Source organism: Nyctereutes procyonoides, unplaced genomic scaffold (assembly GCF_905146905.1).
Source record: "Nyctereutes procyonoides isolate TBG_1078 unplaced genomic scaffold, NYPRO_anot_genome, whole genome shotgun sequence".
Classification (NCBI taxonomy): domain Eukaryota; kingdom Metazoa; phylum Chordata; class Mammalia; order Carnivora; family Canidae; genus Nyctereutes; species Nyctereutes procyonoides.
The window spans coordinates 39,248,654-39,270,357 of NW_026575044.1; the positions used below are offsets into that span (position 1 = coordinate 39,248,654).

The following is a 21,704-nucleotide window of genomic DNA, read 5'->3' on the forward strand; positions in this document are numbered from 1 at the left end:
AAGGCTTAGCTGCAATAAAATGATATACTTCTGTCTAGTTTAACTTGCATGTTTTAAAAATTGTTATAAGGGTGCTTGGGTGGCTCAGGTAAGCATCTGCCTTCAACTCAGGTCATGATCTCAGGGTCCTGCAATCAAGCCTGCACCGGGCTCCCTACTCATCGAGGGGTCTGCTTCTCCCTCTCCTTCTGGCCCTCAACTCCCAAACCTCCCTGCTGCTCCTGCTCTGTCTCACTCTCTCTCAAATAAATACAAATATTTTTAAAAATTGTTATACAATACACACTCATTGTTAAATACTAAAACATTTCAGAAACATAAAGTGAAAGTGAAATTTCTACTTCATACAAACAGACCTGGATCAGCATTCCCTATCCCACTACTAACCACTATTAATATCATCGTGGTGCCAACCACACTTCAATTAAAAAAAAAAAGTCTAATGAAATCAGGACAAAAATATCCCACTGTGGGGATCCCTGGATGGCGCAGCGGTTTGGCGCCTGCCTTTGGCCCAGGGCGCGATCCTGGAGACCCAGGGTCGAATCCCACATCGGGCTCCTGGTGCATGGAGCCTGCTTCTCCCTCTGCCTGTGTCTCTGCCCCTCTCTCTCTCTCTATGACTATCATAAATAAAATAATAAAAAAAAAATCCCACTGTGTATCCCTGAGATTTTCTTTTAGTGAGCTAATATTTATAATGTAGACAGACAGTTGTTTCCTTTTTCACAAACAAGAGATTTTATAAGTATCTCTTCTTCAGTGTCGTAGATATAAATCAACTTTTTTCAATTCAGTGGCTACAGTAGTCCATTGCAACGTTATACACTAATGCATTTAGCCATTCTCCTACTATCATTTAGTATTTTCAAGGAATGCCTAGGTGGTTTAGCGGTCGCACAGCTGCCTTCAGCTCAGGTCGTGATCCCAGGATCCAGGATCGAGTCCCACATCGGGCTCCTAAGAAGAGCCTGCTTCTCCCTCTGCCTATGTCTCTGCCTCTCTCTCTCTCATGAATAAATAAATAAATCTTTTAAAAAATAAATAAATAGGGGATCCCTGGGTGGCTCAGTGGTTTGGCGCCTGCCTTTGGCCCAGGGCGCGATCCTGGAGTCCCGGGATCGAGTCCCACGTTGGGCTCCCAGCATGGAGCCTGCTTCTCCCTCCTCCTGTGTCTCTGTCTCTCTATGTCTATCATAAGTAAGTAAGTAAGTAAGTAAGTAAGTAAGTAAATAAATAAATAAATAAATAAATAGTCAATAAATAAATAACAAATAAATAATAAAGTATTTTCACTATTACAAACAATACTTTAAAGAACATCCCTATATGTACATCTTTGTGCACATGGGGTCAGTGTTTCATTAGTGATTCTTAAAAAGCCACCGGATCACAGTATGCATTTGTTTATAATTTCGATAGAGCCAAATTGCCCTAGAGAGTGACCATTTCACCATACCATTAATAATCTCAAGGGTAAAAACTGTATCTAGTTTTAACTGGTCACACATGGGCATTTCACATAATTGTAATCACCGTCTCAAAACAAATCTGAATTCTGATTTCTTCTTTGCTGCACATAAGCATTTTTCTATGTTGCTACCATCTTTATAACCATCATTTTATGGACTACTTAATATTTTATAAAATAGACGTACCACAACATATAACACATTTCCCCCAGTCTTATTATGTCACTCCATAGAAGAAAGGTTCCCCAAATAAGCTTTTACGATATGGCATATTATTCCTCCTCCCCTTAATTCAAATGGTCATTAGCATATAAATAACTCTGAGAGATTATAACATATAAAAACTTATTAAGTTCCCATAATCAAGTAAACTTTTATTTCTAAAGCAACCACAAAGAGAAAGAAGTGCCTCTACCAGTTAAGAATAAAAATCAGATATGCCAGGCGCCTGAGTGGTTTAGTCAGTTAAGCACCTGCCTTCGGCTCAGGTCATGATCCCAGAGTCCTGGGATCAAGCAGCGGGTTGGGCTCCCTGCTCAGTGGGGAGCCTGCTTCTCTCTCTCTCCCTCTGCCCCTTCCCCTGCTCACATTCTCTCACACTCTGCTCTCTTTTTCAAATAAATAAAATCCTTAAAAAATATATCAGATATGCAAACATTCCTTTTTAGCCTTACAATCACAGAGCTTTTTCCCCTGTTCCCAATACTCCAACATTTATTAGACCTATTACAGCCTGAACACACCACTACTTCTTCCAGTCCTTCCCTCTGTCTACGGTGCTTCCCTCCCTGATGGACATGGACTCCATCTTTTAAACTTGCTCCAAAGGTAACTTTCTCTCACTGAAGTTTCTTTTGATTTGCCTCACTGAAATTAGCACTCTTCTTTTGCACCTTCAGAATACCCCGAATACTCATCTATCATGACTACTCACAACATTTTAATGCAGTTATTTCTGGTTTTGTCTACCCAAACCAAAAGGGAAACCCCTTCAAAGCAGGGGACCACAGGGTGGGTGCCTGAATGAGTCAGTCAGTTTAGCGCCTGACTTCAGCTCAGGCTCATGATCTTGGGGTCCTGGGATTGAGCCCCATGTCAGGCTCCCTACTCAGAGGGGAGCCTGTTTCTCCCTGTCCTCCCCACTCATGCTCTTGGTCATACCTCTTTGTGTATCTCTCTCAGGTAAATATCTTTAAGAAGAAAAAAGCAACAAAAAAAAATTATTTTCTAGAATTCAAATATCAAGTCACTATTAACACTATTAACACATTGCCTGAGAAAGAATTTTGACCAAGAATTTGGCAAGTAATAATCCCAATTTAACATTTCCAAACAACAAACAAGGTAACACAAAATGTTAGTAAAAAGTAACACTAAATGTTTACACACTAATCTGAATTTAAGATTGTTTCCTTCCCTATTTATTAACAGCTTTGAGATCTAATTCCTATACCATGCAATTCACTAATTTAAAGTGTTAAACTCAGGGGTTTTAGTATATTCAGTCTTGTACACCCGAGTATTATCTAATTTCATTTTCATCACCACAAAGACACTCCAAAACATTAGTTGTTGATCCACATTTACCCCTCACCGCAGCCCTTAACTAGTAATATATTTCATTTCTACATTTTTGTCTATTCTGGATATTTTATATAAATCACATAATCCGTGACCTTTTTTGACTGGCTTCTTTCAGTAAGCATAATACTTTCAAGATTTATCTATGTTGCAGCACATGTCAGTATTCCATTCTTTTTTATAGCTGAATAATAGTCCATTATATTGATACATATTTTGTTTATCCATTCATCAGTTAATTGACATGTGGGTTGTTCCATATTTTGGCTGTTATGAATAATGCTTTTATAAACATTCACATATAGGTTTTTGTGTGGACACATGTTTTCAGTTATCTTGAGTATAAACCTAAGTGTGGACCAGCTGGATCATATGCTAACTCTAACATTTTGAGGATCTACCAAACTGTTTTCCAAAGCATCAAGACCACTTCACATTCCTACTATCAATGTATAAGGATATGGTTCTAATTTCTCCACACCCTCACCAACACTTTAATTATATACTTTTTTTAATTCTAGCCATTCTAGTTTGTGAAGTGGTATTTCATTGTGGTTTTAAATTACATTTCCCCAGTAACTAATAATGTTGAGCATATTTTTATAGGTGTTAACTCCTACCTCCTACTGTGACTGTATTAAGAAATTGGACCTTTAAGGAAATAATTAAGATTAAATGAGGTCATAAAGGTGGGGCACTAATCCACCAGGACTGAGGTCTTTGTAACAAGAGGAACAGATGTGGGAAATGTCTTTCTCTGAGCATGTACAGAGAAGAGGCCATGTGAGGACATAGTAGGAAGGCAACCTACTACAAGCCAGGAAGTAGTCTCAACAGAAACCAACCCTGATGGAACTTTGAACTTGGACTTCCAGCCTCCAGAATGGTAAGAAAATTAATTTCTGTTGTTTAAGCCACTCAATCTGTAGTATTTTGTTACAGCAACTTTAGCAAACTAACACAATGCACTTAATGGTCATCTCCATATTTTTTTTTCATCTCCATATTTTCTTTGGAAAAATGTCTATTCAAATCCTTTGCCCATTTTTTAAATGAGTTGTTTTTTATTGATAAATTATAAGAGTTCTTTATATATTCTAGATACAATTTCCAAATCGGACACATGATTTGCAAATATTTTTTTCCTATTCCATGGTGGTCTTTTCACTTTCTTGATAGTTTCCTTCAAACACAAAATTTCCAATTTTGATGATATCTAATTTACTCACTTTTTCTTTGATTGTTTTGCTTTGGAGGTCACATGTGAGAAACTATCATCTAATCCAAGGTCACATAGATTTATACTTATGTTTTGTTCTAGAAATTTTATAGTTTTAGTTCTTACATTTAGGCCTGTGATTCATTTTTTATGTCCTATTTCTATATGGTGTGTAGCAGGGGTCCAATTTCATGCTTTCCATGTTGATAACTAACTGACTCAACACCGTTTTCTTTTCATTGCAGCTTTATTTATTTATTTGAGGTATAACTGACATACAACATTATATTAGTATAAGGTGTACAACATAATGATCAGATAGATATTTGTATGAATTTAAGGTGTACAACATAATGATCAGATATTTGTATGAGTATACCTCATTTTATTGCACTGCATAGATACGATGTTTTTATAAATCAAAGGTTTGTGGCAACCTTGTGGGAGCAAGGCTATTGATGCCATTATTCCAACAGCATTTGTTCAATCCCTATCTATCACATTTTAGTAATTCTCAGTTTTCAAAATTTTTCATTATATTTGTTATGATGATCTGTGACCAGTGATCTTTGTTTTTGTTTGTTCTTTTGTTGTGATCAGTGATCTTCAATATTACTGCCATTGACTCGGGGAACCACAAACCATACCCATATATTACAGAGAAGTTAACCTATAAATGTTTGTGTTTGCCTGCTACAAAAACCAGAAGTTTATCATCTTTCTCTCTCCTCCAGTCTCCCTATTGTCTGAGAACAATACTGAAATTAGGCCAATTAATTACCCTACGATGGCCTCTAAGTGTTCACATGCAATGAAGAAAGTCTTATTGCTGAAACGGAGAAAGTTTGAGTAGTTTGGATAGAAGATCAAACCAGCCGCAATATCCCGTTAAGGTAAAGCCTAACCTGAGCAAAACCCTGATTCTCTAATTCTGTGAAGGCTGAGAGAGGAAGCTGCAGGAGAAAAGTCTAAAGCTAGCAAAGTGTGGTTCATGAGGTTTAAGGAAAGAAGCCATCTCCATGAGATCAAAATGCAAGGTGAAGCTGCAAGTACTGTTACAGAAGTAGCAGCAAGAGGGGCACCTGGATGGCTCAGTGGTTGAGCGTCTGCCTTCAGCTCTGGTCGTGATCCTAGGATCCTGGATCGAGTCCTGCACAGGCTCCTCACAGGAGCCTCCCCTGGAGCCTGCCTCTCCCCCTGCCTATATCTCTGCCTCTCTTTTTCTGTGTCTCTCATGAATAAACCTATAAAATCTTTAAAAAGAAAAAAAAAAGTTGCAGTAAGTGATCCAGAAGATCTTGGTAAGGTAATTCATGCTAAACAACAGATTTTCAATATAGACAAAACAGCCTTCTATTGGAAGAAGATGCTATCCAGACTTCTCACAGCTAAAGAGAAGTACCAATGCTTCAAAGCTTTTAAGGACACACTGACTTTCTTGTTAGGGGCTAATGCAGCTGGTGGCGTTAGCTGAAGCCAATGTCATTGACCATTCTGAAAATTTGGGCCCTGAAGAATTATGCTAAATCTACTCTGCCTGTGCTCTATAAAAGGAATAATAAAAAAAATAAATTTTAAAAAAATTTTAAAAAAGGAATACTAAAGCCTGGATGATTGCATGTTTGTTTACAATATGGCTGACTGAATATTGTAAGCCCACTGATGAAACCTACTACTCAGGGGAAAAAAAAAATCCCTTAGAAATTTTATTGCACTGACAATGCATATGGCCAACCCCATTGTAATGGAGATGTACAAGGAGATGAATGCTGTTTTCATGCCTGCTAATATAATGTCCATCCTGCAGACCATGGATTAAGGAATACTTTTGGCTTTCAAATCTTAGAATTTAAAAAATACATTTTGGGGGGCACCTAGGTGGCTCATTTGGTTAAGTGTCCAACTCTTGATTTTGCCTCAAATCATGATCCCAGGGTTGTAAGACTGAGGCCTACATTGGGCACCCTGCCAACATGGAGTCTATTTGGATTCTCTGTCTCCCTGTGCCCCTGTCCCCTCCCCTCATCCTCTCTCCCTCTAAAATAAGTAAATCTTCAAAAATAAAATATAAATAAAAATTAAATGAAAAATAAATAAAAATAAAAGTACATTTTTGTAAGGCTGTATCTATCATAGTGATTCCTCCAATGGAATTTGGCAAAGTAAATCAAAAATCTTTGGGAAAGGATCTGCCATTCTAAATGCCATTAAGAACATTCGTGATTCATGCAAAGAGGTCAAAATATCAATTGTAGTAACAGGAATTTGGAGGAAGTGGAGTCAAACCCTCATGGATGATTTTGAGGGGTTCAAGACTTCTCTTGAGGTATGGAAGGAAGTCACTAGAGATGTGGTGGAAATAGCAAGAGAACTAGAATTAGAAGTGGAACCTGAAGATGTGACTGCATTGCTGCAATCTCATGATAAAACTTTCACAAATGAGGAGTTGTTTCTTATGGATGAGCAAAGAAAGTGGCTTCTTGAGAAGGAATTAATTCCTGGTAAAGATGATGTGAAGACTGTTGAAATGACAACAAAGGATTTAGAAATTACATAAATTTGGTTTACAGGGCAAAAGCAGGCTTTGGGAAGACTAATTCCAACTCTGAAAGAAGTTCTACTGTGGGTCAAACAGCACTGCATGCCACAGAGTCAATCAGTGCAGCAAACGTCATTGCTGTCATAAGAAACTGCCAAAGCCACAGCAATCTTCAGCAACTACCACCCTGATCAGGCAGCAGCCATAGACGTTAACGTGAGCACCAAAAGATTACAACTCACAGAAAGCTCAGATCCTAATTAGACTTTTTTAGCAATTAAGTATTTAAAGTATAATCGCACATTTAATAGACTACAGTATTGTAAAAATAAATTTTAAATGTTAAATGTAAATGTTATTGTATAAACATAACTTTTATACACATGGGGAAACCAAAACTTCATTTGACTTGTCTTGTTACCGTGGTCTAGAACGGAATCTACAATATCTGCAAGCTATGCCTGCATATATTGTCAGCATCATTTACTGAAGAGACTATTCTTTCCCATTGAATTGAGTTGGACCCTTGTCAAAAAAATCAAATGATTTTTTTTTAAATATTTTATTTATTGGGATCCCTGGGTGGCACAGCGGTTTGGCACCTGCCTTTGGCCCAGGGCACGATCCTAGAGACCCGGGATCGAATCCCACGTCGGGCTCCCGGTGCATGGAGCCTGCTTCTCCCTCTGCCTGTGTCTCTGCCTCTCTGTGTAACTATCATGAATAAATAAATAAAATCTTAAAAAAAAAATTTTTTTTATTTATTTACACGAAAGACACACAGAGAGAGGCAGAGACATAGGCAGAGGGAGAAGCAGGCTCCCGGCGGGGAACCCAATGCACCACTTAATCCCAGGACCCCGGGATCACGCCCTGAGCCAAAGGCAGACACTCAACTACTAAGCCACCCAGGTGCCCTACGTGTCTATCTTATGTCAGTAATATACTGTCTTGGTTACTGTAGCTTTATCATAAATTTTGAAATTAGGAAGTGTGAGTCCTCCAATTTTGTTTTTCTTAAAATTTTTTTGGCTATTCTGGGTCATTTGAATTTCCATATGAAATAGAGAATTGGGATGCCAATTTCTATAAAAATAGGCACTAGGGTTTTGATACGAGCTGCCTTAAATTTGACTAGTTTGAGAAAAACTGCCATGTGTTATAGGCTGAAGTATGTCCTCCAAAAAGATATATTGAAATCCTAATCCCCAATACCTCTGAATGTGACGTTATTTAAAACAGGGTCTTTGCAGATATAATCAAGTTAAAAGGAAGTCATGCTTGATTAGGGTGGGCCATAAATCCAATGAGTGGTATCCTGATAAGTCATGTGAAATCAGCTTTGGTCATTTTCTATGTAAAAGATTTTAGAATTCTCATGAATTCAGCTAACTTCTTTCTATGTCTCTCCAGGGTTCTTTCCTCATGGATGGTTAAGCTACAAATATTGACTTGCCCGAAATAAAATAGTGGGGCTGGGGGATTGTTTATGTGGTTCTTGGTCTCAAATAATTTTATACAACTATCTGAGCCTGACCGATGAGAGACTGATTTGAATGCATTTCAAACTAAAATCTGTACCCAGGAGAAAAAAAAAAAAAAAAGAGGTCACTGGGCAGAAGGGGGCGCCAAACCGCTGAGCCACCCGGGCTGCCCAACTTTTTTTTTTTTTTTTTTTTTTAAGTAATCTCTAGGGCAGCCCGGGTGGCTCAGCGGTTTGGCGCCGCCTTTGGCTCCAGGCGTGATCCTGGGGACCCAGGATCAAGTCCCGCGTCGGGCTCCCTGCATGGAGCCTGCTTCTCCCTCTGCCTGTGTGTCTGTCTGTCTGTCTCTCTCTCTCTCGTGAATAAATAAATAAAATATTTTAAAAAAATAAAAATAAAAAAAAAAATAAAGTAATCTCTACAGGGGCGCTATGTGGCTCAGTCAGTTAAGCATCTACCTTCAGCTCAGGTAATGATCCCAGAGTCACCGTTGAGCCCCACATCAGCATTTCTGTTCAGTGGGTAATCTGCTTCTCCCTCTGCCCCTCCCCCTAATCGTGCACATGTGCACACACTCTCTCTCTTAACTAAATAAAGAAAAATTTTTAAAATCTCTACATCCAGTGTGGGGCTCAGACCCAAGACCCTGAGATCAAGAGTCGCGTGCTCTACCAATTGAGCTAGCCAGGCTCTCCAAGTCTTGCACTTCTTGAGCTAAACCAATTAAGTATTTTATTCTTTGTGATGCTACTATAAATGAAACTGTTTTCTTAATTTCATTTTCAAATTGTTCAGTGCTAGTATACAAAAATACAATTGACTTATCTACATTGATTTTGTATCCTGCAACTTTGGGAACTCATTTTATCAGTTACTAGTTTTTTGTGGATTCCTTAGGTTTTTCTGTGTACAAGATCATGTCATCTGTGAATAAATATAGTCTAACTCCTTCTTTTATCTTATTTCTTTCTTTTTATTGCCTAATGTCCCTTTTTCTTGCCTAACCGTCTCTCTAGAACAATACCGAATAAAAGTGGAGAGGGCTGACATTTTTATTTTGTTCCTGTTCTTAAGGGAAAAGTATTCAATCTCTCACCAATTGGGTATGATGTTAGCTATGGGTTTTCATAGACACCCTTTACCAAGCTGAAGAAGTTCCCTATTACTACTTTAATTAGTGTTTTTATCATGAAAAAGAGTTGGATTTTGTCAATGCTTTTTCTTCATCTCTTGGTATGACCACGTGTATCCTTAAGATTTAAACACAATTAGAGCTAATTCTATACTCTCGTAAGCAACTTAACATTAATTTTCTTCATTCTGACAAGTAATTCTTCCACTGAAGAGTCTCCATTAGTTACTTTATGTATATATAAGTAACAAAGCTTTGACAATTACTCAATTTACTGCTTTTGCTTTAAAATACAACTATACTAGTAAACTGAATATATTTTAGACCTTAAGAGCAAATAAATATAAATATATATATATACATAAATTTTTTAAAAGAGCAAATAAATGAAAGGCTCCAAGAAACCTGCAACCTAGAGGTAAAACAAATCATCATTTTCAACAATAACAGGAGACCTAAACAGAAGATAGCATATGCATATATACCATGTAGAGCAGAATATGAGAGGAGGTTTCCAAAACACATAAACTTAGTATTTATAGGATACAGAGGAGTTAATCCAGACAAAGAGGCAGAAAAAGGTATTCTGCATGGAGGAAGTTGTATGTGCAAAGATATAGTGAGGAAATGCATGCAATTATACGTTGCTAATAAGGACTGGTGCATGCACACATCTGTGGCAACAAAAAGCTATGTTACCAAGAGAGGACTCTGGAAACAGGCCAGAGTTCTAATTTTATTCTTCTCATTCAGGGTAAATTGATACAGTCCATTATGAACAAAGAACATTTTAGCTATATTTGACCTAACACTGATACAATGTATTCTGCTCCAGCAGGGGAAAAAAAGTGCACAGAACATATATCAAAAATATATACATTCACATACATACCACACACACACTTAAAACATTTGTTCCCCTCCACTTTACCAACATATTCTGGATTTTTATCTACTCAGAGCTAGCTTTAAGGAATCTTTAATTATAGCATATAATTTGCTTCCTCTAAGGCTCTTTCCTCTATATACTAACTTTATTTGCCATTTAAATATTTAAAAATATCACCAACCTATTGCCACTGGGATACTGTACTACAATGTCATGATCTTCATCAATGCCACAAACAGTTCCAGTTGTAGTTAAAGTCTCAAACATGCCATCAGTCCATCCTCCATGACCGTGCTGCAAAGACTGTACAATTTCTAGGTCAAGATCTATATTTACCAGGTCACCAATCTGCAATCCACCAGGATTCCTGTTGCCATTTTGCTCACCTGTAATTGCAAAGAGTTGACAAAGGAAAACCACAGCAACATCATGCAACTGCATTATTTTTTAAAGAACAAGCTCTAGATATTTTAATCTAATCTTAAAATGTTTTGAGACTATACTTTATCAGATTCTAGAGCTAGAGAACTTAAAACTAAGAAAGAAAACAATCAGACTCACAGCTTAAAATAATCTGATGATTTGTAACAGCAACTGAACAAGTGTAAAATCTATTAGACTATGCAACCCTATATCAAAGTACAAAGTTCAAAAAAAAAAAGTACAAAGTTCTAGGTTTTGAAAATAGTCATTTTTCTGTATGGATGACTTGTTGGTTATCCCTGCAATAACTACACTACAATTAGACAGTTATTGAGATTCAATAAGTAACAATAGCCATAATAACTAGAGAATCTGAAAGAACCTTGAAATTGTTTTCTTCTCTGAATGACTTAGTACTAGTTTTTACCAAATGGCCCTTGTGATTTTTTCTTACAGAACATTTCTAAATATTTAAAAGCCCATTCCCTAAAATATTTTCAAAGCTAGTTCTGGGATAAAGGATTCATAATCATAAACTACCACAATGAGGATATCCAAAGTATGTATGTTGATTCTACACTTTTCCTGTGAAGGCAAGACGCAAAACAAGGAAGTTTTCTAAAAGCAAGAAAAACGGATGATCTTGTCAAAAATATAAGTATTTTGTCTACAATATCCTTTAAAAAAAAAAAAAATCAGGATACCCTGCAGGAAAACAGCATTTTTTGGCCAAAAGGGAAATCAAAGTATTTAAAAAGAGAAACACAGAGTTCACATGAAAAGATGAGCATTCAAAAACTAAAGCCTTAATTAGAAGAATGTGGTAAATGTTTACTGTGGCAACAATAAAGAATCTACAATATGAAGATAGTTTTGTTTTATCCTTTTTTTAATGACATATGAAAATTATAATTATTATATAACCTTAATTTTCTAACTACTTTTGTATTTAGAAGGCAATTTTACAAAAATTCTAAGGAATTTATAAGCATTAAATTGCCAGATTCTATTATTAATATGTAAGAAATACTGATAACTCTAACACAATTTTTCAACAATATTTTATAACTAAAAGACAAAGGATTCAAATGTATTATGACATAAAAGTGGTATATCAATTCACAAGACATGACAACTTTTTCAGGGTCTACATAAATTAAAAAATAAGAACAAATGCTTTAAAAACCAAAATAAAACCGAAAAAGTTATATCTTTAACTTTTTTTAAAATCCAATTTAAACATTTTCTGATTTCACAAACTCTGATACATTATTTAGTAATTTTCACTAGTCTCTTGACTCACCTAGCACAGGGCAGTGATCTCTGTAGAAAGAACCTCCTTTGGCATCCTGGACACACTTGAGGTCAGACTAAGAAGAAAAGAAACCAGAAAAATCACGCTTGAAAACTTCAAGTATAGCTCAGTACCTAAAATAGGCAAAAATGTTCATTCAGAATACACCCTCAGCAAAAGTTAAGAGTAGCTCTAGGTTAACAATCACACTAAACACTGCTCTTGAAAGTATCCATCAAAAATTAAAATCCTGATCTCCAGATAGGTCATACTTCATTTACTTTTAGCTTACCTTTAAAATTCAAAATTAAAATGCCTGGATCTTTACCATTAAAATATTTTCAAAAACACATAAGACCTCAACAAATACCTATTATTTAAAATGTTCAAAACACATTCTGTTTTAAAGATACTTTTATGAAAAAAGAGCTCAAATCATTTGCTCTTTTCAATTTTATGACATACACAAGGCAAGTATTAACTCACTAAATAAAGAAAATTATCCAAAACTAAACAGCCAGAAAATAGAAAAGGATAGGACCAAATTCAGTCTTCTGATTCCTTAGCCAGTTAAGTTTACATAAACTTTAGTCCTTAGTTCGTAACTTGGTCAATTCAAGTTCCTTCTCACTTAGTTTTTAGAATTATTATTTAAGTATTTGAATGGGGAGGCAGTTGTGATATAATCAACAGTACAGAAAATGTGAAATTAGAAGAGCAATCTTGGGAGTTACTATGAAAATTTAGATTTAAAAGTGCCTAATAGTATAAGGGATCAGTATATACTTACTGTATTAAGGAGCTACTTTACAGACAGACAAACACACACACACACACACACACACACACTTTTCAACTCTCTGACAGCCTCCTTTGCCACTACAACATCACATTTAGCTCAGTCCTAATCAGAAAGACACAGGTGTCAAATTGTTTTAATGTGATACTTTCACCCAGCAATTTCACTTCCAGGAATTGATTCTAAAGAAATATACCCGGAGATGTGCAAAAATATATGTACAAGGATGCTGACTGAAAGAATGCATGCAACAATTAAAAAAAGACCACCTAGATACCATCAACAGAAACCTTATTAAATATATAATGGCATAACTGTACAGAGGAGTACTACTCAGCCATCAAAAAGAATCTACATATATACTACTCGTTAAGTACCTCTACATATATAACTTCTAAGGCTTCATCTGAAGCAAGTTAGAAATTAGAATCCCCCCAAAATCCACAATTTACAAACAGAAGGAGGCATCAAAATACTAATGGAAAACTAAAAAAGAACGCTATATACAAGTATTAAACCTGGCAAATCAAGTATTTGTTTAGATTCACACTGTGACTTACATGGAATAAATTAAAAGCAAAGAGATAGTGGAATATTTTTCCCCTCCTACCAAGGGGCACAAAACAGTTGGGAAATAATGAAATTTAAAGAATTCTTTGAAGGAGGAATGTATTCAAGATGGAAAAGATATAAAAAGCATTAATATTCTGGCATTAATATTTAGTTATACTCCATAAATTAAATAACCAAGGTCAACATTTCAACAGTGATCCATGAAATGCAGAAATATAGAGCAATCCATTGAATGAACCACCAGAGCGGTTTTTGTTGTTGTTTTTGTTTTGTTGTTTTGTTTGTTGTTGTTGCAGGCATAACTCATTGATTTATTTTATGAATAAATAAGAAAAAAAGCCACTGGCTGGAAAGAATAGTGGAGATTTGTTTTCCAGTATTCTTTGATTTGGACTTCCCCACCCCCCACACCCTGTTATAACTGAGCTCACTTCCCACTGGTAGTCCAAAATGATGACTCTTTCCACCAGGCCTTACCGCCGCCTCTCCAGTTCAGAGGAAATAGTGTCGGGCCTGAGGCTCAACAGTCTTTATCCTACTCTGGTTCCAGCTTCAGGTACCCAAACATATGCCTTTGGTCACTGGAGGCTCTTACACAGCACCAGCTGGTGCTCTGGCTTATTATCCTAAGCAATCAAGTAATTTAAAATGTTTTAGGTCAATCATTTTCAATTACCAATACTACTCTTTAAAAATACAGAGGGAAAAATATATCCTTAAAAACAACTTTAACACCTATAATTTATACTTTTATTAGCTACCAGAGTTAGGATATAAATATTCTATAAAAACCTCATTATAATACTATACTCTGTGTCCATGCCACAGAGCAGCCTCTTTCAGAAAGATTATAAATCTTGATAGATTTTAGTAAATAAGCTCCTAGGGTGGATTTATAAGGGATTAGCTCTACACAATCTATATTAAGTTACCCAAATATTAACTGAGGACAAAATCATATTTACTATTAAATAGTGTAAACAAATGTACTAAAAATGTAGAGTTTATAATACATCCTCACTTTACAGAATTTTTTCCTATTGCAAATTCATGATTCAGATAGCTGTATTCTGACAAAAGAATATGACCAAAGAGAAAAAAGAGAATACAATAAGAGCAACTTTTATTTCCCTTCTTCCATCTATCCAAAATTTTTATCTTTTGTGATTCTTACCATGCCCTCAAAGCCAACTCTGTAAAGGTTCTTAGCACCATTATCCCAGAGAACATAAGCTGCACTATGTGGGCTTGATGCACTCCAGTCCTGGATTTCTGTTACCTAAGAGAATTGTCAGAGAAAACAATTTTTTAAAAGGGGAAGGGAGAATTTAGGTCTCTTATATTTAAAATCTTAATTATCATTTCAGCTATTATCCTGTCTAACAGGATCATGAAAAATACTTGTCAAACATACGTCATTTCTTTTTTTTTATCTTTATTTTTTTAACAGTTTTCTTTCTTTTTAAGATTTTATTTATTTATTCATGAGATACAGAGAGAGAGAGAGAGAGAGAGAGAGAGAGAGAGAGAGGCAGAGACACAGGCAGAGGGAGAAGCAGGCTCCATGCAGGGAGCCCGAAGTGGGACTAGATCCCGGGTCTCCAGGATCACACCTTGGGCTAAAGGCGGCGCTAAACCGCTGAGCCACCCGGGCTGCCCACATACGTCATTTCTAACATATAACTGAATTATAACTAAAGACATTTTTCAGAATTATAAGGTAATTTCTAAAATCACTATAGAAATTTTGAGGCTTAGTGATTACAGTAATAGATTACTGGAAAACAGACAATTCAATACAAAACTTTAAATTTTGATTCTTAAAGGGTTCCTTTTAAGAATAGTATATTATCTCAAACCCATTATCCATCAGAAAATTTAAAATCTTTGACCAGGTATCCAGAATGATTCCAGATAAATCTGCTCTCTTGTCAGCTAAAAACTGAGAGGCACAAGGCTCAAAGCCAGTATTTAAGAAAACTTGAGTTGATGTTGCTCCTCCAAGCACTATATTCTTCAGCTGTCCCACAAGGCAAGCCATCTAAGCTAAAACACCATACCTACAATGGAAATTCAGACACAATCTCTAGGCCCCACATCCAAAAGACTAATGAATAAGCTCTTTTGACATAAAATAAAAACCAACCAACCAACCAACTGGGGTTGCTACTGCTTAAGGGCCAAGATCCAACTGCATAAAAATGATACACAGCAGAGCACCCAGGTGGCTCAATTGATTAAATGTCTGCTTTCAGCTCAGGTCATGATCCCAGGGTCCTGGGACGGAGCCCTCATCCTGGAGCCTGTTTCTCCTTCTCCCTCTGCCACTTCCCCCATTTGTCCTCTCTCACTCTCTCTCAAATAAATAAATAAAATTTTTCAAAACAACAAACAATACACAATGAATGCTAAACTTGGGTATTCTCAAACTAGTCTAGAGCTAAGAATGGGGAGTTACACATGTGCAACTCATTTCTTTTCTCCATCTTGACACTTAAAATCAGCCATGCTTTACAGTTACTTAGAATGCCAGGCTTATGTTAAATATAATTTTTAAGGCATGACCTTAAAATATAATTTTAAAGCATAACCTTATTTCAAAGAAGATATATAATCACTCTTCCTTGTTTTTACCCTGTACTAAAAAAATCATTTTGTAAGCTACACTTATGATGCTTTTGTAAAGATAAAAAGGCTTTAAGATTGATCAAAGATTAATTTTTGAGAAATATTTCAAAATGTTGAGTCCGTTCTTTTAAATTTTGAAATAAATCATACAAAATATAACATGTAAACTTTAAAGAATAAAAAATAAAATGAATACCAGCCTATGAAAAAGAACACTACCAGTACTTTCCAAGTCCACTGTGTACCTCCCATCAAGCCATCCTTCTGACCTCTCAACAGTTAACTATCACCTTGAATTTACAGTTCATCACTGCATTGCTTTCCTTAATGATTTGCACAACTAACCACTACATAACATTATAAAGCAACAACTTCTAACACTTTAAGTAAAATATGCAATCTTTAGTAAAGTATTCCTTCTGATTCTAAAACTACTTCATTTGTTTTAAAAATGCAATGCTAGGCGCAGTTAGGTGGCTCAACTGGTTGAGTATCCAACTCTTCCTTTCAGCTCAGGGTGTAATCTTGGGGTCATGGGATCAGGTCCAGAGTCAGGCTCAGTGCTGGGCGTGGAGCCTGTTTAAGATTCTCTCTCTCTCTCTCCCTCTGTCCGTCCCCCCACACTTGCACATACTCTAAAATAAATCAATCTTTTAAAAAATGCAATGCTAGATCAAGTAAGACTGTATTTTTATAAGGGGCACAAAAAAATTTGACTAAAAAACAAAGATTTATATTTCAAATTCATCTTATGTTTCAAATTATGTGGGATATTAGCAAGTTCATTAATTAAGCTCTGAATCCTAAATGAAATTCCTTCATTTGTTAAAATGATCTGACTTATTATTGAGGGGGAAACAAAGTGGGAGGCTTGAGAAAATTACTACATTAATTTCACAATTTTAATTCTGATTCATAAAGATGTGCAGAATAGCTGCTAAAAACCATCAGGTAAAAGGTTGCTAAGGTACCCTATAAAAGAATTAAACTTAAAAAAAAAAAAAAAAAAGACAAACCTGCCTCCACTGATAAATCTTAACATCACTATCAGTAAGATAATCCGACTTTACATGCCCTGATGTGATGCAATAGAGAGCAGAGCACCACTTAAGAGGTTCTCTCGCCAAAACAAATTGAATCCTAATCAAGCCTTTAACAACTAGTTTATAAGAAACTCAAGAATTGGAGGAACAAGAAAAGAATACCATAAAGAATCAATTAGACAAATCTAAAGAACCTGATTTCGGGCAGCCCCGATGGCCCAGGGGTTTGGCGCCACCTTCAGCCTGGGGCGTGATCCTGGAGACCCGGGATCGAGTCCCATGTCAGGTTCCCTGCATGGAGCCTGCTTCTCCCTCTGCCTGTGTCTCTGCCTCTCTCTCTCTCTCTGTCATGAATAAATAAATAAAATCTTTAAAAAATAAATAAATAAAGAAAGAACCTGATTTCTTCAACAAATAAATGGAATTTTTAAAAAAATATTGACAATTTTTGATGTTGGATTATGGGTGCAGAGGAATTTGCTATACCGTTCTTTCTACTCTGATCTATGTTTGAAATTCTCCATAGTGAAAGTGTTTTAGGGGTGCCTGGGTAGCTTAGTCAGCTGAGCATCTGATTCCTGATTTCAGCTCTGGTCATAATCTCTGGATTGTGAAATCAAGCCCTACATCGGGCTCTGTGCTCAACACAGAGTCTGCCTGAGATTCTCTCTCTCCTTTTGCCCCTCCCCCACTCACACACACACTCTCAAATTTTTTTTTAAAAAAAGTTTTCTGGAAAGAAATATATCTAATGTGCATATATAAAATACAACTGACACATATTCAAAAGGATTTTAACACATATTCAATATTCCAAAGCATTTGTAAAATGAAAACAGTCTTCAAATACTAACAAAGTAGTGGTACTTAAGAAGCCCTTTAAGAATACATTACATGCTTCCATGGTGTCTTTGCATCATGTTTGCCAAAAGCTACACTTGACATGTTTATTTTTATGTGTGAATTTTATTATCGCCATGCAATCACAGGACATGTTGGCATGGGATGGGCCAAAGACCAAGAGCGTGCATCAGTCTCAGCCTGGGCTGGTATCTACCCCTTAATATAGCTCATCATGGCCATTTAGTTGAGTACATATAGCAATGAAAGTGAGGTGAGAATCTTGAACCTCACACACAAGGGAAGAAAAAAGAGATAAGAAAAGAAGACACTATACACCACTCATGTAGATTAATCAGGGAGCTGGGACAGAGCAGCCTACACTGAAGGGAAAATGGGGACTCCAAAAAGCTCTTCATATACACACTCAGGCAAAAATAAAAGTCAGACAATTAAAAACTGCATTTGATATCAAACACGCTTAAATAGACTTATCATGATATTAAGTTCCCTTAGTCACAGTATGAAATGGTTTCATTTATTTTTCCTCATTTTGTTCTCAAAATGCAACATGGATTAAATCGTAACAAATCAAAAATGTAATAATGATCACTCAAAGCTTCAAAAATGCCTACTTTTTATCCCACAAAAAGTGCCAAAATAACAGAAACTCAAAGTTCCATCTATAATGTGGCTTCAGACTTCAACTACTGCCTTCAAAAGCTGATGAAACAATAATTTCCAACCTTCTGACCATATAATTAATTGTGGGGAAAAATATAGTTAAAAAAATTTTTAGGGGGCAGCCCGGGTGGCTCAGCGGTTTGGTGCCTGCCTTCGGCCCAGGGCATGATCCTGGAGACCTGGGATCGAGTCCCACATGGGGCTCCCTGCATGGAACCTGCTTCACCCTCTGCCTGTGCCTCTGCCTCTCTCTCTGTGTGTCTCTCATGAATAAATAAATAAAATGTTAAAAAAAAAAAAAAAGTAACGCATCTTAAAAAAAAATTTTAGAAAATATTAAAAATTTACTTCTCATGCACTCATTCAAAAGAAGTTATTAGAAGTATACTCTTTCAAAACAAAGAGCAAGCTAAGTAAGATGATATAATAGGATATAGGAAACAGGAGATCCAGCCAGGAAAGAGGCAAAGGCACCTGCTGGGCACCAAGTATAGAGCATGTTCTGTCCAAAAACAGCCACGGGCTGGACATGCTGAAAGGTATCACCAAGATTCCCATTGCCACTATACCATTTTATTGACCCAAGGACTGACCTGACCAAGTTGAGCCTGACCCAAATTCTCAGTTGCATTTGGCTTGTTTGGACTAATAATGAAGTTCCCACTCTTCCCTGCACCCCTATTCCCTGACACCTAGATCAGTTAAGGTCTCTCATCTCACACCACAGAACGGTCTGCTTTGACCTACTCCTAAAACTTTGACATGGCCCATGGTAAGCTTAGAAGCAAAAAATACAGAGTAACTCATCCCCTCTGACTGTATGCCTCTCCAAGGCTCACCATCTGGCCTGTACTTCTGCCCTGCTTAAGGTCCTTCGTGAAGCCCCGTATTTCCTAGGATCTTGCCCACTGACTACCCTAGGACTCTTTTCAACTTCCAGGGAAGCAAGACAGGTTAAACCAGAGACTATTCAGTTTATATTGTCCTGGGAGCTTTAATCTAAAAGTGACAATTCTACTCTAGCCTTACAATAACTAAATTTGTGCTTGATACTGGGTCTTTTCAAAAATGAAATCCTAGGGCAGCACGGGTGGCTCAGCAGTTCATCACTGCCTTCAGCTCAGGGCCTGATCCTGGAGACTCAGGATGGACTCCCACGTTGGGCTTCCTGCATGGAGCCTGCTTCTCCCTCTGCCTATGTCTCTGTCCCCGCCCCCCCCCCCCTGTGTCTCACATGAATAAATAAAATCTTAAAAAAAAAAAAATGAAATCCTAAATGTTGTGGGACACAACACTGTGTCCTGTCCTACAACAATAAAGAAAAACCATGGAATAAAGACAGCAGAAATCCGTTATCTTGGGGGACTTACAACTGTGAAAGGGTAAAAAGTAGTCTTTTAGGGATGCCCAGGTGGCTCAGCGGTTAAGTATCTGCCTTTGGCTCAGGGCATGATCCTGGAGTCCCGGGATCAAGTCCCATATCAGGCTCCCTGAATGGAGCCTGCTTCTCCCTCAGCTTGTGTCTCTGCCTCTTTCTCGTTGTGTCTCTCATGAATAAATAAATAAAATCTTAAAAAAAAAAAAAAAAGTACTCTTTTAAAGGTACTCATTCTATTCTCTAATCTGTATGAGAACAAAACTGTTCATTTTACCATTATTCTTTAAACTTTCGCATATTTTATACATTCTTCTGTATGATACAGAACTGCTATAAATGGTTATGAAAGTTGTTCACTGCATAAGGGTAAGGAGTAGAATAGGGCTGACATCCAGCCCATGCTCCACTTACCAAGACCTATGCACTGGGGCAATGGTGTTCCTGCCCCACCCACAAATCAGTGCCTTCTCTTGCATTGGGCTTGCCATGCATGTCCCCATAGCATTCCATCCATCTAGAGGTGACACCTTTTCCAAATTCACACTGCTCTACTTTTCTTTGCAGTGCAGTGCTCCTCAAATTTTGATATGCATATAAATGACCCAGGCAATCTTTCTGTAGATGAAGATCCTGATTTAGAAGGTCTGGAAGAAAGAGGACCTACTACCTATTACATTTCTAACAAGCTGTCAGGAACACCTTAAGCTGCTGGTCCACAGCCCCTACTAGTCACAAAATTTAGATGTATATTTTTTCCCTATCAAATCTAATTAAAATGTAGGTTTCAGGAGAGTAGGAACTTTGTCTCTTTTGTCCAGTACCATATCCCTGATGTTTGGAAGAGAATCTTGCATATCCTAAGTGTTCAATAAATATTTACCAAATTAAACAAAAAGCAAAGTTTGCTTCCTTACTAAAAATCTAAGTGCTTAAAATATAATGGCTAAAACAAATCTGTATGACTTCCAAACATTAAAATTAGACCTTATTATTTAAAATGAAATGACTGTGTCTCTGCCTCTCTCTCTCTCTGTGTGTGTGACTATCATAAATAAATAAAAATTAAAAAAAAAATTTTTTTAAAAAAGGGATCCCTGGGTGGCGCAGCGGTTTAGTGCCTGCCTTTGGCCCGGGGCGTGATCCTGGAGACCCGGGATCGAATCCCACGTCGGGCTCCCGGTGCATGGAGCCTGCTTCTCCCTCTGCCTGTGTCTCTGCCTCTCTCTCTCTCTCTCTCTCTCTGTGTGACTATCATAAATAAATAAAAATTAAAAAAAAAATTAAAATGAAATGAACATAATACTCAACAATTTATAAAACATGTATTAGAAAAAAAAAGATGTATTTGAAAAAAACATCTAAAAATTTTATATTCAAAATTACCCCAATATCTAAGTTACCCCAATATCTCTGGCTATCCCACCCCAATTAAACAAGCTACACAAAATTCCCTTTTTTTTTCCTTAAGATTTTATTTACTTATTCATGAGAGACACAGAGAGAGAGGCAGAGACATAGGCAGAGGGAGAAGCAGGCTCCTCACAGGGAGTCTGATGTGGGACTTGATCCCCAGACCCGGGATCATGCCCTGAGCTAAAGGCAGACGCTCAACTACTGAGCCACTCAGGTGTCTCCAAAATTCCCTTCAGAATAACTGCTATAATTAACTCCTGGCTAATTACCTGAGAAGGGTAACAGAGTTAAATAGACTAGATAACAAAAGTAG

General features: G+C 36.9%; 1 protein-coding gene across 1 annotated transcript in view; it reads right to left on the reverse strand.

Moving 5' to 3' along the window:
* Positions 1–21,704, reverse strand: part of MIB1 (MIB E3 ubiquitin protein ligase 1) — a 139,358-nt gene that overhangs the window by 90,509 nt on the left and 27,145 nt on the right. Inside the window, exons 4-6 of the mRNA XM_055323758.1 lie at positions 14,580–14,684; positions 12,043–12,109; positions 10,498–10,702 (exon numbers count right to left, since the gene is read on the reverse strand). Coding sequence (XP_055179733.1) covers positions 10,498–10,702; positions 12,043–12,109; positions 14,580–14,684 — 377 coding nt within the window. The remainder of the gene's footprint in view (positions 1–10,497; positions 10,703–12,042; positions 12,110–14,579; positions 14,685–21,704) is intronic.